General features: G+C 38.8%; 1 protein-coding gene across 7 annotated transcripts in view; it reads left to right on the forward strand.

Annotated features, from left to right (window-relative positions):
* Positions 1 to 16490, forward strand: part of ppp1r13bb (protein phosphatase 1, regulatory subunit 13Bb) — a 40448-nt gene that overhangs the window by 5553 nt on the left and 18405 nt on the right. For 4 of the 7 annotated variants that reach the window (XM_030721546.1, XM_030721551.1, XM_030721550.1 and 1 more), the window contains exons 1-7: positions 1466 to 1570; positions 1684 to 1831; positions 3688 to 3807; positions 4509 to 4579; positions 12810 to 12911; positions 15659 to 15833; positions 16251 to 16450. In XM_030721546.1, coding sequence (XP_030577406.1) covers positions 1481 to 1570; positions 1684 to 1831; positions 3688 to 3807; positions 4509 to 4579; positions 12810 to 12911; positions 15659 to 15833; positions 16251 to 16450 — 906 coding nt within the window. In that variant the 5' untranslated portion in view covers positions 1466 to 1480. Of the gene's footprint in view, positions 1 to 1465; positions 1571 to 1683; positions 1832 to 3687; positions 3808 to 4508; positions 4580 to 12809; positions 12912 to 15658; positions 15834 to 16250; positions 16451 to 16490 lie in introns of those variants that run through there. The other 3 variants (XM_030721552.1, XM_030721553.1, XM_030721548.1) reach the window with 1 other exon arrangement.

The following is a 16490-nucleotide window of genomic DNA, read 5'->3' on the forward strand; positions in this document are numbered from 1 at the left end:
TGATCCTTTCAAACATGTTTATTTCATTTTTGAGCATCCCTTGAAAACATTCTTTGTTACAGAAGTTTTTGTTTTGCCCGTTTTTGTTCGGTAAACTCCTCGCAGTGCCACTTTTCTGTGACGTGCCACAAAAGGTGAGGTAAGTGAGGGCTGTCACATGAAACAGGAAGGCACTCCTCAGCAGCTGAGAGTCCTTTGTCCCACAGGAAACAGTGAAAATATGCCTGCCACTGCAGGAGGGGAAAAAAAAAAACATATTGTGGTGATGTGCCATAGCAATGAATATAGAGGAGTTTACCATAATCACTGTGGATATTCACCTCTCATAGGGCTGCCGGTTTAAACAAGGTAGATGAAAATATCCTCATCTGAATGTTTTTGTAAGATATTCAAACCTCTTATCCTGCTGTTAGTTTGATTCTACAAAGAAGCTGAATAATCTTATCCAAACTGTTTACCCAGACACGTTTTGGCAATTTGTTGAAGGAAAAAAATCCTGCTCATAGTTATCAACCTAAATTCATAGTTTAACATGCCCTACAAAAGTATTTAACCCAGTGATTCAGTACTTTGCAGTTACTGAATCTTCTTAGATATGATTTAACAACTTAGACCATCTGGAATTTGGGATTTATTTATTTATGTATTGGCTGTCTTCCATGCCCTTATCCTTGAGGGGTAGTGTGTGTGTGTGTGTGTGTGTGTGAGAGAGAGAGAGAGAGCAAGAGCATGACCATGGCTTTTTTTTTTTTAATAAATGGGATGTCTGTTGATTTATATGGGGGAAACTAACTAAATCTTTGCACTTCAAGAAAGTCCAAATGGAGTGATAATTGGGATATGTTTCAGGTAGAGTGTGAACATAGAACAGATGAAAAACATCTCTTGTATTCATGCAGTAATCAAACAAAAAAAACTGTTTGTTTTTTAACCAAGCAATAGTCAAAGGTCCCAAAGTATTCAGTTACTGCATTTTTTAAAAGTTATTTAATTATTTTTCTGTTTCAGGTGTTGCAATTGTGAAACTTAAATGATTAGTCGAATATCACAACTGCTGATTAGTTTCATACTTAACAGCTTAGTGAAAAGGTCGCACACACATTAATGAGACACATTCTGATGTCTGATTCATGCAAGAGCACTTTAAGCACTGAACCTATGATCATAGCTCATACAAGATTAAGCTTGAAGATGATGCATCTACTGTGCTTTGTTTCTCGTTCACTCTTCTCCAGTTTAGAGTTTGTTTGTACCAGCCCTCATTTAGGAGTTTGGGGTTTTATTCAGATCAGATTTAAGTTGCCTCATACGCCCACTGAGTCAACGTATTCTCACTGTGGGTTGCTCAAAACCTGGTAGAAAGCCGACACAAGCATGTGAGGGCATGTATCGATATGTTTTACCTTTCAGCTCATACTTTATATGTTCAGTGCTATGTCAGGCCCTTATTATAGTAAACAGAAATTTGGCAGGCACAGGCATGAGTCCAACACTAGCTCAAACTAACAGTCTGGGTTGGTCAACAGGGAAATGTAGTGTCAGCACAGCGGGCTTTGTAGCAGTAGAGAAGGTAAAGATTCATCCTTTAACAATCTATTGTTTTTATTGTAATCAGTATCATTCATATTCTGCTGTTGTGCATTTTTTTCAGCTTTCCCCTGACTGTCTTCCTTCTCCTTTCAGATGATATTGACGGTGTACCTCAGCGATGGGGAACAGGCTGTGACTGAGGTGCCCATCACCCCCGAAACAACGTGCCGCGATGTCGTCGAGTTCTGCAAAGAGCCCGGTGAGAGTGGCTGCCATCTGGCTGAGGTGTGGAGAGGGAACGGTAAGGCCTGTTTGAAGCTTTGTCACACTGCTCGTTCACCTGCTTTCAGTTCACTGCCATGTAAAAGAGGAAGTACAGTGGGTGTGTCTTGTAAATGCCTGAAGGTAAAGTAATCTGAAAACCCATTATTGCTGAGCCAGACACTTCATTTGCATGCACAAGAATTTCATTTTCTCAAGCAGTAGACTTTAGGTTTCTTTATTAATGTAAAAACAAGCACATTTTTTTTTTTTTTTAATGAGTTGAAGTTTTGACCAGGGCGGTGCATGCTTACCTGAATGGAATAAAATTGTTCACAAATACGTGACTAGGATAATTCACTTTAATTACAAATTTAATATAAAGGGTTATGTGCCAGAGCACTTCATGCCACTGTCACAACAGATTCCACTTGGTCCCATCACCATCGCTGTGCTGACACACCCGGTGTTATCAGCGGTTTTTGAGGGCCTACTGCCCAGTTGAAAACAGCATTCCAGTAAAAGGCTTTATTGACCCCACATTATGCAGTCATGTCAGGCTAGAGCCTGACAATGCAATTGTCTGCCCCCAAAACCTTCTAAAACCTCTGTGTCTCACACTCCTTCTGTTCTCTCTGCGCACACATTGTGCTGTAATTATTCATCACTATCAGTCGACTCTTCCTCAGGGTATCATCATTTTAATTCAGAAACTGTCTGTATGGCCAAGGCATAAACAGAATTAGCATAAAGTGAATTATTCACACACATCCCTGCAAATGTATGGTGGGCGGCATCACACTCAGGGACAAGCAATTTGATACCATGTGTGTTAAAGAAACACAACTTAAAAATGAGGAATTGGGGAGAAAGAACTAAAGTCTGTGAAGTAAGAGAATAGAAAATATAAAAATTGTTATGGTGCAATCTTTTTTAAAAATTTTATTTTTTAAATTTATTTATTTATTAATTTTTTGTTAATTGCTTGACATACTTTGCAGCTTCTAGTACCAGCTGAGCATCATTTAAACACCACAGTCTACCTGAGTATTGTTGCTGACCATGCCCATCCCATTATGACCACAGTGTACCCGCCTTCTGAGGCTTCTTCCAGGAGGAAAATGCACCGTGTCACTAGAATCAGATCATCTCAAGATGGTTTCTTGACCATAACAATGAATTCTCTGTACTCACACGACCTCTGCAGTCATCAGATTTCAATCCCATAGAGCACCTTTTTAATGTGGTGGAACAGAAGATTCACATCATGGATGTGCAGCTGAAAAGTCTGCAGCAGCAGCTGTGTGATGCTGTCATGTCAAATATGGAAACATCTCAGAAATGTTTCCACCACTTTGTTGAATCTATGCCACAAAGACTTAAGGAAATCAAATGAGGGTCCAACCTCAGGACCCCACGTCACATCATCAGACTGTCCAACTCTTCTGTTTTGGGGGGAGGGGGGCAGCAGCCTGAGCCTGACCCTGACCACAACACAGTGTAACAAAAAAAAATACTGGAAAATGTTCAATAATAAGGTTATCTGCTAGACATTTTATATCTACCCTGCAGGGCATTTTACACCTACCTTTCTGCCTTGTCTGTTTTATTATTTATTTATTCATATGTTTGTTTATTTGTGACTTCTGCTGTGTTTGTGTTCTCTTTTTTTATCTGTAAAATGTGCTACTGGAACTTTAATTTCCCTGATGGAATCTTCCTAAAGGGATTAATAAAGTTTAATCTAATCTAATTTCTAACCTGAGTGTATAACATATCAATTACTGAGTTAAGTGGTTTTTTTTTTTTGTTACTTTAAGAGCCATGTTAGATGAATATAAGTTGATCCCAGTATAAACTAAAGCTGGTCCACCTTTTCTTTCGTTAACTTTTCAGAGCGAGCAATCCCCTTTGAGCACATGATGTATGAACACCTGCAGAAATGGGGACCGCGGAAGCAAGAAGTCAAATTCTTCCTCCGGCACGAAGATTCCCCAACTGAGAGCAGCGATCAAGGTGTGTACTGTCTGCTGCTTTCTTTTTGTCTTTTCAAGCAGAAGCCTGAACAGTAGAGGGTGGAGTCGATAGCTGTCAGCAAATTCTTGGTTTCTGTTCTGACTTTCTTGTAATGAAAAGTGTTGTCTTAAAAGCTTTGTAGAATGAAAAAACATAGTTTATTTGATGCTTAAAGGGGAATATCAGTGGTGTAATTGATTTGCCAGTTACCACACACACATTGTTTTGCAGTTCTATCTGGATAGAGCAGAGCCACAAAAACAGTTAGGAGTAAGATCTCACCTTAAGTATTATCACTAAAACCATACATATGTAATTTTAAAAATAAAAGTTCACTGATAGCCTCTGAGGTGGTTTGTGATCATATGTACATTGGATATAAACTATAAATAAAAGTGGAGATCACTGTTTGTTTGTATTTTTATTTACAGCAAAGGAGGCAGTTTTCTGTCCTCTTCTGTGAATTTTTAAACACTTATTAAAAAGTATGAGGTTGGTGGCTTTAGTCGGCAGTGTTTGTCCCAGTTCTTAAACCCTCTTGTCATGTGAAATCATATCAGTGAATTTGAGGCTATTCCAGACAACGGTGGTTGTCTCTGAATTTTTGCTTGCGTGCAGCATGCCTATCGTTGTGTGTGTTACATTTCTGTCTTGTCTTGTGTGTATTTTTTTTTTTTCTTACGGTGACTTCTTTTTCTCAGGGAGTCAGCAGTCTCAGGATCAAATGAGTCGCAGAAGTGGAAATACTGGAGACAAGCACAATGAGAATGGGGTGAGAATTATGTTTTACATTATGTTGAAATATCCACGTCTGTGTAGTATTTAAAGTCACTTTAATATTTAACTTACAGTTTACATTAGAGGTAGAAAACTGGGCTATACGCTTGAGTAGGCGTTTTGTACGTCTTTGTTTTGCGGATTTTGGTCAAACTCCACCATAATAATGTAACACTGGTGTACTATCAGTATCATTCAGAGGACCATCTCTGACCGTGGTGTCACAAGGCTGTTCCCTTTCCAGAAACTGTTGGTGTTTTCCTGTCAGGTGTACCCATTGATGTGCTCTTTGGCTTAAGGATGCATGCACTAGGAGATGTGAATGACTGTGATAAGAGCACCCTCTGGCACAGCATTATTTCTCTCTCTGACCATCTGCCCCAGATTTCTCAACAGGAAAGTGTTGTGGTCAAGAAATTGTAACTAATTCAACCTTACTAATTCAATCTAGCACAGCAGGAGATGGGGGGGGGGTGTTTATTTGTTTGTTTGTTTTAAAGAACACAAAAGTGCCCAGAAGCTATCCGCTTTATATTATCCTGGAAAATCTGCAGCTTTTAACTTTGGAGATATGAACAGATTTGTCATCTATATACTACATAGTTAGTATACTTAGTATACTAAGTCTGCAATGAAATATGATGTCTCAGTTTTAATTTGAGATGGTTTAAAAAGAACTGTGTGTGACACATCTAGTATGCAAGGATGTAAAAGTAAGTGAGAACTTGGCTACTAAATGTTTCTTATGTATTATTTCAGTGTTTTTGCACAAAAGGCATGCATAATTTTTTTTAGATGTGTTTCCATTTAGACTGAGATGGGTTTGGATAGATGTCAGTATGAGCGAAGAAGCAGTGATCAAGGGTATTTGATTAGCCAAAATTAATGGTGTGATATATAGCAAATCAGAAATGGTGAAGGGTGGAGGTGTAAGACGATCATGACCAGAAGCTGAGAGGATTCACAAGATGCAAACCCCTTGTGAGCTTTAAGAATCTGTAAGGCTGGTTTGCAAAAGCATAAAAAATTTAGTTAAAAAAAAAAAAGCTCTATGAAAATGTTGGCTAGAAGAAAGGAACGGCTCACGCACCAAAGCATCACCTCATCTGTCAAACATTGTGGTGGTGCTTCTGTTGAGACTCAGGCTTGCGTGGCTGATAATGAAAATGGCACACTGGCATTTATTAATGATTTCCCTTCTGACAGAAAGAACAGGATGAATGCAGATGTATACTGAAAGCATTCAGATTAACCATTTGGACAAAATTTAAATATTTAGCAGGATAAAATCTCACCAAGTAACCAAGGACCTTTTACAGTTACAATGTGAAGGCAGGGGCCAAAGGTGGCTGCAGTCATTACTTTTAAAACTTTGGCACTGTGTGTGTAAAAGGGGTGTATCTCCTCCACAGCTCTTTGTATAATAAATAAACCTAACCTTGGCACTTTAATGAACTCTATTTTATTTCACCATAAATGTGCTTAAGGATAGAGCCTCAGTAATGAACAGTGTGTAACTGACCAAATTCTTTAGTGTAGCTGCAGAAACTGGCTATTGATTGACTCTAAACAGCAGTCACTGTTTAAACACCACTACTATCATTAGTATCAGTACTAGTCTATAGAGACAGTGGCTCCTCCCAAAGTGCTGAGACTTATTTGTGTCCAAGTTTTTTCTTAATATCTGATTTAGAGGATTATATTAGTCGGCCCGCTGGATGATATAATGGCCCCTAAGAGGATCAGTGCTGTAGCTTTTCCACTTGCTGCTGCTCAAAGCCCAGAGGCTTTCTCTCAGCTCAGCAGAGCTGATCATCATCTTAAAGAACAGAGGTGCCTGTAGGGAATACTATAGTGATTTTTATTTTTTTTTTTTTATATTACCATTTATGCTTTCATAATTGATAATGACAGCTCATTTGCACAACCAAAATATTCAATTTAATTAGTAAAGAAAGGAAAAAACTGAAGTGATTATTAATCATTTCAGTGATTTTGTTTTTTCTCATAACTGTCTATGATGCCAGCTTCTCAGTTGCTGTTTTTCTTTGAAACATTTTATAGCTAAATCAGTATCGTAGGATTTGGAACTTAAGCTTAGTTGGATAGATATCAATGACATGTACAGTACCAGTCAAAACTGTATATGCAGTTTTGACTAGTACTGTACATGTCATTGATATAAAAAAAAACTGTATATGCAAAATGATGAGTATACAAAGATTAGAATTGTTGATGGCTGGGTAATTCAGCAAGCATGAAAAATACTGAATTTCACCACCTAAATGATATACTGATACCTTACCTGATTAGTTAGATTGCCCTTTATCAGTTTCACTCTCTTATGACCAATATAATACTGGTGAAATCACAGAAATAAAAAGTAAGGCCTTAAAATGATTATATTAACTACAAAATATCAGCATTTTGTTACTGACTTAAACCATGCCACAGTGGCTATTTCTTGTAAAATTGAGTCTAAAATCTTTGTTATTGAAACTTCATTGTTACTTTGAAACTACCTGCTTATTACCATGTTATTACTATGTTCTTATAAATGAGGGGAAAAAAACGACTTGTTGACTACTCTAACAGACAGAAAACATACAGAACTGTGTACACTCTTATGGACAAAGTTAACTATTGGCTAAACAAATATTGCGTGTGTATTTAGGAGCTGTATGAAACTGTTAATCACACTCCTTTTTAATCCACTCATATTTTAAATGTGCAGCACTTTTTAAACTGTTTTCTCAGTCATAACATCAATCCAAAGTTGCTAACCAGTGACCCAACATGAGTGACCAAACCCATAAACCACATGTGTCAGAATCAAGGCCTGCGGGCCACATCCGGCCCGCCATCTAATTTTTATAAGGCCCACAAGAGGATTTCATATAGCTATTATTAATTGCCTGCGGGTAAATGGTGCTCCCACCACTTATACTACAAGTCCCACAATGCACTGCAACAGCTGCTATGCAGGCCAACACCTGTGCGCTAACCCATTTTCCCACGTTATCAATGACACATTGATCAGTGATCAGCAGATTAAAAACATTGACCAGCACTTTTTACAGCGACATTTAAGCTAGCCTGACCCCAAAAATGACCAAATGAAAAGTGGAAAACAGAGATTTTCCAAACACGGAAGGCAAAGAGCCTGATCGCTGTGACATCGGAGTTAAACCGTGTGTCTCTTTTCCTCTCCTGCGATGTGCGGGGAAAAGAGCGGATTGGTGGGGCAGATGGTGGAGAAGATGCAGAGGGTGAACAGGTGAGCTGACAGCGCATCACTGCGTCACACACCAGGAAACGTTGCCCAGCAAAGTCCTGAAGACAGAACACATCACAAGCACTGAAACACAGACAGTGAACTTTTTAAGAGGCAAAGGCAGTTTCGGAGGAAATAGCTTCTGAATTTGGTGACATGCCTTATCACACAAGTGCCACGAAGCTACCTGAGGAAAGTCAGTTCATGAAAAGTGAAGTAAAAGACTCAGCAGGGCTCTGGGATGAAAGGTGGCTGTGTGAGTTGGCTTTTCTCTGCGATATAATGAAGTATCTTAGTACATCCCTGCATCTTCGGGGACGGGATTGCGCCCCCACCCCGAAAGAAAAAAAAAAATCAGACCAGGTCCCCACCCCTGTGTTTGCAGCTGCACTTTTTACTGAGAAGCTGGACACACTGCGCAGCTTACGCACATCACAGTTTTTACCTAAAATATCTGCAAATTTTCATCAGCTTGAAATATTTTCATTTTTCCTGATGTTATTTTTGAAGAAAAATATAATTTTATATTTTATTTAATATGTTGAGGAAAAAGTTGCTGTATTCTGGCCATTCAAATTCATATTACTGATTAAAATAATTAATTTGAATCCTTAATTTTTTGCACGTCCTGTGATTGAGTTTGACGCCACTGCCATTAACTCATTGGGAAAGTGTTTCGGATGTCAAATCAGAAAGAATTTTTTTTTGTTTGTTTGTTTGTTTTTTTAGGCTTTTATAGCGGAAGTCTTTTTGAGACCACAGCTATCGCCATCTGGTGGCCTTCAGATAGAATGCAGGTTTAAGACACTTCCTTATTGGGTTAATTTTTCTAACATGAAAGTTACATCCATAAATAAAATAAGAATAATACAGTTAACAGACTAGTATTTCTGGCCTCCATCTGGATGTTTAAACAACGTTTAAACATCCAGACAGCTGGTCTAGATCCCTAGATATTACCTTGTTACTGTGATGATGCCTATTTATTACAGTCCTTGCCTGCAAATGCATACAGTTTGGGTTTATGAATTCCTAGAGGACAACATCCTTCATCAGTGTGCATGTGGCTGCTCTCTTTTTCCTCTTCTCCCTTGTCTGCTCAGCTTGTCTCCAACTCTCTCTTCACCACAAGAGAGGGCTGATCTTTCCCTCAGTGGAACCGTCACTGATGCGTTGTTGCTCGAGTGCATTTGAGCGTGACTGTGTTCATGTGCCAGTGGCTTCCCCCATCTACCCATCTCAATTGAATAATCTTGCTCCCCTCCCCCTTTTATGAGGCTTTCTAGACATCTTTATATCTAAATGTCTTAATGAATGCCAAGCAGTAAAAGATTGGTCTAGATCCCTAGATATTACCTTGCCCATGTGGGCAAAGCTGCGCAAGTTGTGCACTGCTCTTGCATTCTTTCAATAAAGTAAAAGTTGAATTTACTCCTAGAGAGAATTGTTATTTTTCAGGCCTCCTCTAAACAAACAAGGCAGTAGTTACAGTTAATGTTGTTGTCTCTGCATGTTTATTTGACCTGGACTTCCTCTCCAGTACTTTAAATATGGGTTTTATTCAGCATATACTTAACATACAGTATGCCTCTTACTAAACTCTACTCGAGCCAGTATTCTACATTTTTCAGTCTGTTGTTGGAGGGAAAAAAGGCATCATGACATTTCCTGCATCGTCTCCTCCTGCTGAATGCGCCTTCTAAAGGCAAAGGCTGGGAGCGTTTCACTAACGCTTGTAGTTTGGAGGAGCGTGTTCATTCAGTATTCTGTTTTATTTAACGGTAGTTGTCGGTGTGTTAAATCTAGAAATTCAAAACTCTGTGGGGAAAAGCCACTCTACCTTTATTCTGTGAGCTCTTCAAGAACACATGGGTGCCAGAACTTCATGAAAACTGCTGTTGGAGGTGAACCCTTTTTTTTCCCTTTAAATTTCTGTTTGGGCTCTCTGTAAGTAGATGACAGTTTGTTGCATGGGTCTGTGTCTCATCTTTGGCTACATTGTGCAGATACTGATAGCTTTTGGTTGTGCAGGGTTTTCTGCTGTAACGCTTGGTTGAAAGGTGATCTGATCTGATTTCATTTTTCAAATAATATTAAAGAACAAACTAAAAAATTCAATTGTTGCTGTTTATCCTCCTTTTCTTTAAACACAAGCAGTTGAATTGCAACTATTGTCTATAGCTATTTGTTGTCTAGTGTTTCCTTGTTAAACCGCTCGCCCCATATGCATCTTAATTTTTTTAAACACAAAGTCAGCTGTGTTTTTTTGACTAATTTTGATTTTGTTTGGCAAAGGTGCACGCCATCTTTTGAAGCCACTCTTGGTTTGTTGTAGCTGTAACGAAACCAAGAGGTTAACACGGTGTCTTCTTCAGTCATAATAATTACAAAATAAGTTTAAGTCATGGTAGGAAGGACTTATGTCCTTGGTTGATAGTTGCTTGACATTGAAAACCACTGGTGGTAAACATGAGTAATAAGAAAGCAACACAAATGTGGCTGAATCGCTGACTCATTCGATTGCGCTATGCCTGTAAATGCACTAAACAAACACAAACTGATCAGTCAATAAAAATGATCAGTACTACCTGGTCATGTCACCACATATTAGAAAACTCTGGGTTGACAGATGGCTTAAAGTTTTTTCATCCAGCGGCTTCAGTAAAGGCAGAGAGAGGCAGAGAGCACAACACAAACATCACATTGTCCTGTGTGATTGGGTATAACTACTTGAACATTATTGACTGAAATGGAGAAAGAGGGGATTCCCCATATCTTGCAACTGACCAAAGTCACTGAATAGCTGGCAGTAGCTGGATGGTGAGAAACTGGGGAATCCCAGTCTGTTTGTAATAATATCAGTTCTAGGCGGCAGCCTTATTGATTAGCCTGTTACGCCAACTTCTGTTTGCCTGAGCATTGGCTAACACGTTGGTCAGGGATGACTCATGACCATAAATAGTATAGACTTTGACTCATCATTGAGCAATATTAAAGCCATACCTACTGCTCAGCAGTATTGCTCAAATGTAAACAACATGGTTGCATTATGTTTTGTACTTGGTTGTCTTATGATTATAGTGATGTTACATGTAATTCATTGATATCAGCAGATTATGTCATATGGGTGCATTATGTAGCAATATTCCTGTACACACATGAGTATAATATGATGTGAATACCTTTTAAGTATACATTATATCTATATAGCTATTGTTATTGATTATATAGACATTATGTAGTACACACCCTTGTACAAGAGTGCAGTATGTACTTTCTCTAATTTATATAGCATGGAATTTTTTTTGTCTGTTCTAGGATGTGGTTACCAAAAAGTATTTATGGGAATGTTAGAGATAATCACAGAATATCAATCTCTTTGAAAACATATTTTTGCTGAGATACATATTAAATCTTTACTAACCCAGGACTGACTAAAAGTATTTGGATAATGGTTTAGGGAAAGGCCTCCAAATTAGGGAAAAATAGATTTGCAGAAGGTAATAAGATGTCTGCTGAAGGGTTTTCTGTTATGAAATGGGGCTGTAATGTTATCCAGACTTCTACATTAATTCTTCTACATTTATTTTATATTTTCATTAATGTTGGGAGGATACTTCCATCTGTGATGGGTCTTGTTTGATACATTAGAAATAACTAGATAAAGTTAATTTTATTGTTTTCCCATGTAGCACTTCTTGGTATCTGTTAGCCCATCTCTGTACAATTTCATTTTCTTTTAAACTTTTTAAAGCAATGATACTTTGATTGAAGCAGCAAAGAATGAAGAGGTTTGTTTTTCCACCCAGCAATTCATTGTGTAGTGATGCCAGGGTGACTTTGATTGCCGAGCTCTATTTAAGAATGAACATGATCAGGGTAGTAATGTAACATCAAAATTCTTGTCAATAACTGCAAATAAGAGTTTGTACACATTTATTGTCCATCCAATCATCAAAGAAAAGAAAAGTGTTACTAGCCATCAACAACAGGTTGAACAACCTCGAGGAGCTAAATGTAGCAAACGGATTCATATTTTTATTTTGTCTTCTGTGCACTTGAGTAATGCAGCAGCCTTATAGCTGGTCACAGCTTTGCTCAGTAATGCCTTCCCCATTTCATACGATACAAAGCTTATACTTTGTGTATGAACACCAAATGACATGTTGCCCTTAGAGGCTCAAATCCGCAGCTCACTAGCTGAGTCTTCATCACAGTTAATGTCCTGTAATAATGCTGTTTTGAAGAAAGGAGTCCCCGGCTCTGAGTGCTGTGAAATCTACTGCGGTTTGACCCTCTGGCTGCTGAAATCAGACATCTTTTTAGAATCATTTCTGCAAATGGCTTTTTTGCGTAACCCATTTCTTTGTACTTTGTTTTCGAGCCTTTTTCTTATATAATATTTTAGCTTATGTAATGTTGCAGGCTGGATGTATTATTACACATTTATTGATTTGACATTTATCTTAAAAGTGATATCATAGAAAACATTTACCTGAATATTGGAATAAAGAAGCATAAGGCTGCATGACTTATGTTGGCTCTGGCATTTAGATGTTGTAGGTACTGCTTATGTTGAACCACTCAGCTGTGAGATTTTGCTCAAAGCTACTAAATGTTGATGTTTTGGCTGAAGAGAGAGGCATGTATCTTTGAAAGTGTGCCATCTTTGAAAACTCCCAGAGCAAAAATAGAATTTTTAAAAAAGAAGAAAAAGAAATGTACTTTTGGGTCTGAATTAGTCACCTTCTAGTACAAGTACAACTATGAAGCCAGAATTTTTGACAAATTGAAAAATAACATTCAGCAGTGTTTATAAGGAGGAAAACACTTTCATTAAAATCATTGTTAATCATCAGTCTCAGTGGTTCTATTACATCCGAGGGTTTCAACATCAAGACCAATCTGCTGAGATTTCAGTGTATTGACCAGTCGTTGTGTTGGTGTGTAGGTGGGCGGTCAGCGTGTGGAGCTCACGCTGTCGGAGCTGCAGGAGATGGCCACACGGCAGCAGCAGCAAATCGAGGCTCAGCAGCAGATGCTCGTTGCAAAGGTAACAGCAGCTTCATTCTCTTACCGTGAATCCTTCCTCCAAAAAATGATCATGGTCTTTTATTCAAAATGTATTTTTAGCTAACAAAATGTATTAATTGGAAAGCAAGAATGTGTCCACATTTTCTCTTCTTTTAACGGTTTATATTACGTGTTTGTTTCTGTAAAACTATGTAGAAAATATGTTGATAAATTTGCCATTCTGTAAACTTCAATGTTAAGTTTGTATGCTGGGATGTGTCACTGAAAAATTCTTGCAGTAACTTAACTGAGCGATATGGCAGACCCAACAAATCATAGCCTTGGCCAGGGTTTGGCCTGATGGTGTGTCATTTAGTCTGATGCCGCAGACACAGCCTGGGCATTAGCTCAATCAAGTTCAGGACACAACACGGCCTTGGAACGCTCTGTCGGAGAGAAAGTGGAATGCTGTTGCATTTGTCTGGTCCAAAGAGTCTGTCGTGACCTGAAACGGGGGCAAAGCATTATGTAACAAATGAGATGGGATGCAGTATGAGTCATGGTGCCAGGATTGTCCAGTCGGTCAGAAATTATACTTGAGTGTTTATAGGAGCTCATGCAGGAATTAGCACTATTTTCTAACCAAATGCAGCTCCAAAATCCTCAGGATTTTATCTGGAGCTGTGCAAAGCTTCCTTAGTAATTTTTGTCTCCTCTTTGTCAGTAATTATCAGGACAGAATGATAAGAGGGTGGAGTGCTTAGTTGACAGTCCTTAGGGTGGAGCTGAGTTGTGAGCTAATGGACATTAAGCTGTAACCATAGATTATATGTGTGCATCGCACACAGGTAGCTAGTTAGGCCTATAATTAACCACAATGCAAGCCATGTTATTTGTCAGATTGCATTAAAAAGATGCCACCATCACAAGCACAAGTCAAGAGGTCCAGTTCAGTGACCTGAGGTAACACATGGAAGACAGCTAAGGGCTACAGCTCCCTATGTGAGCAACCATTTGTTAGGTTTGGGCATTTTTAGCACAGTTATTTGACAAATTACAGTACTGTGCAAGTCTTGAGCCACCTCTCATTTCTTTATATTCTCCTTTCAAGGAGCCAGACTTTTTTTTCAACTGGGTTTGAGCAATAGTTCTCCAGGATTTCTGAAGGTCTTTTTAAGTTTTCCTTTATGCGTTGGCTGCTTTTTCAGTCATTTTCAGCCCATTCTTGTATCTGAACATTTTCAGAGGAATGTTTGTTTTGATTTGTTGACCCACTTAACTCTGACCTGTGAATCATTCAAGCCTAAAAAAGGTACCTAACTCAAGGGAAGAAACAGTGCTGTTTACACATAATAGACAACTTAGCAAAGAGCCAATTTTAAATTATATGTTTAGGCACTTTGTTATTAGCAGCCTGTTGCAAAAACACATCATTTATTCCCATTTCTTTAGTGAAATGTCTAAAATGGGGACAGTTTTACAGACATAACATTGTATTTTTGCACAAAGAAGGTAATTCCCAAAGAGCTATTAGAAGAAAACTTGGCATATCTTAGCATGGTGTGTAGTGTGTCAGAAACTGGATCAGTGGAGGACAAAAGAAGAAGTGGCAGGCCTAAAATCTACAGCATATGAAAAGTATCTGAAAGTCATGCTTACTGGAAAACATCAAAGATCTGATGCAGTACCTGAGTAATGCATCTGGCCCTTCAGTTGATCCATGTACTGTTCACAAAGCCTCATCAGAAATGGTCTCAGGAAGGGTGGCTGTCAAGAAGCCATTCTTAAGGAAGGGAAACAGGAAGAAAAGGTTGAAGTGTGCCAAATTACACAAGAACTGGACTTTTTGCACATTAGTTTATATGGTTAGCATTGTGGCTAATTTTACTTATAGATTGTCTAATAAGTTTGTGAATGAAATTCCATGATTTTGTTTGCATATTACGTGCTAATCTGTGTCAATTATCTGTGTCTGTGCATCTTTGGATGCATCTTGCTAATGAAGCCTGCTAATGTGATCACTCCACCCTTCTGTACAAATATGGTCATTTTATTCTCAAAAAAACGCAGTATGCATGTGGATATAGTGCTAAAATCAAGGCTTAAAAATGGGACTTCACAAACCAATAGGTGACACCACAGTGGTCACCCTCATGTTATTCATACAGCCTATTATTTCACTCTGTAACATCAGGATTTCTCCTTTAATGGAGGAGAAAAAGCCGAACTCCACACGAACGGCCTATCTTGTCACTCTCTGTGGCTTTTCATTGCACTAACTCAGTCTGACCACCGTGCTTGTGGTATGCTGATCAGTCATGCAAAATGAAGCCCACTGTAGACTCACTGATAGAAAGACTATTTATTGCCTTTGTTGTGGTGTCTGAAAAGTAGGCCCACTTGAAGCCCTGCAGTCATTTGGAAACCTGGCCCTGTCAGTTCCTATTTTAGGACCTTAACTGGAGCAATTCTCAGTTGGGCGGAGATGAAGTCATCTGACCCTTTCTTCAGCCTTCAGACCGTCTTGACACAGCACAGAAATTCACTTAATGCACTCAGTAGAATGATTTAGCCTAGTTTTAGGAGATTTCGTTTAAGCTTTGGATGGTACCTTGCTGATTTTAGATTCATGTGTTGAGTTTTTTTTTTTTCTTCTTCTTCTTTTTTTAACCTATTAAGATACAAGGATTGTACAGTAAAGTAAAAAAACAAAACAAAAAAAACTTTACACTGTTTTATAAAGGTTTCCGCCTGTTAATCAGTCACTCTTTGTCTCACTCTCCAAAGGAGCAACGTCTGCGATACCTGAAGCAGCAGGAGCGGCGCCAGCAGCAAAGCATTTCAGAGAGCGAGAAGCTCCAGAGGCTCAAAGAACGTGTAGAGAGCCAGGAAGCCAAGCTCAAGAAGATTCGCGCAATGAGAGGCCAGGTGGACTACAGCAAGGTCATCAATGGCAACCTGTGTATGTATACTGAAAATACACACACTTTATATGCAGTTATATTTGAGCATCAGATATGTACATATTTGAATAGTTATATAGAAAGATTCTCTGAGCTCAGCTGGAGCTATTTCACAGTCTATCAGACTCTGAAAGTAATAATGTATCTCATATCAGCACATACTTTATATTCAGAAGTCTTGACTTTCAATTATTAAGAGTTCCAAAACATCTTAGTGTTGTGGAAGGGTCAGTTTTGAGTTTTTCAAATAAGAATAACATTTAATTTTTGATGAATGGTTTGCAGTAACTTTTTCTCCAAATGAGCACTTTTTCACAGCTGTTGGTTGGTGCCCCATCTAGCAAATCAAAAGCGTTTACTTAATATGCAAATCATTCAAATCCGCTGATGTGATTCCTGTTTTCTCCCAAATGTAGCAGCGGAAATTGAGCAGGTGAGCAGCTTGTTCCAGGAGAAGCAGGCGGAGTTACAAGCAGCTGTGCTGAGGGTGGAGCAGCTTAGCCTGCAGCTGGAGGACCTGCGGAGAGGGAAGCTCAATGGCATACAGACGTCCCTGGGCGGCCAAGTAACTGGCGCTGCAGCCTTGGAGCTCCGTAAACTGTACCAGGAGCTTCAGGTAATGCATAGTTGAAATGAGTGATCATCTAGTGCATGTT

The sequence above is a fragment of the Archocentrus centrarchus genome, chromosome 24 (genome assembly GCF_007364275.1).
Source record: "Archocentrus centrarchus isolate MPI-CPG fArcCen1 chromosome 24, fArcCen1, whole genome shotgun sequence".
Taxonomy (NCBI): Eukaryota; Metazoa; Chordata; class Actinopteri; order Cichliformes; family Cichlidae; genus Archocentrus; species Archocentrus centrarchus.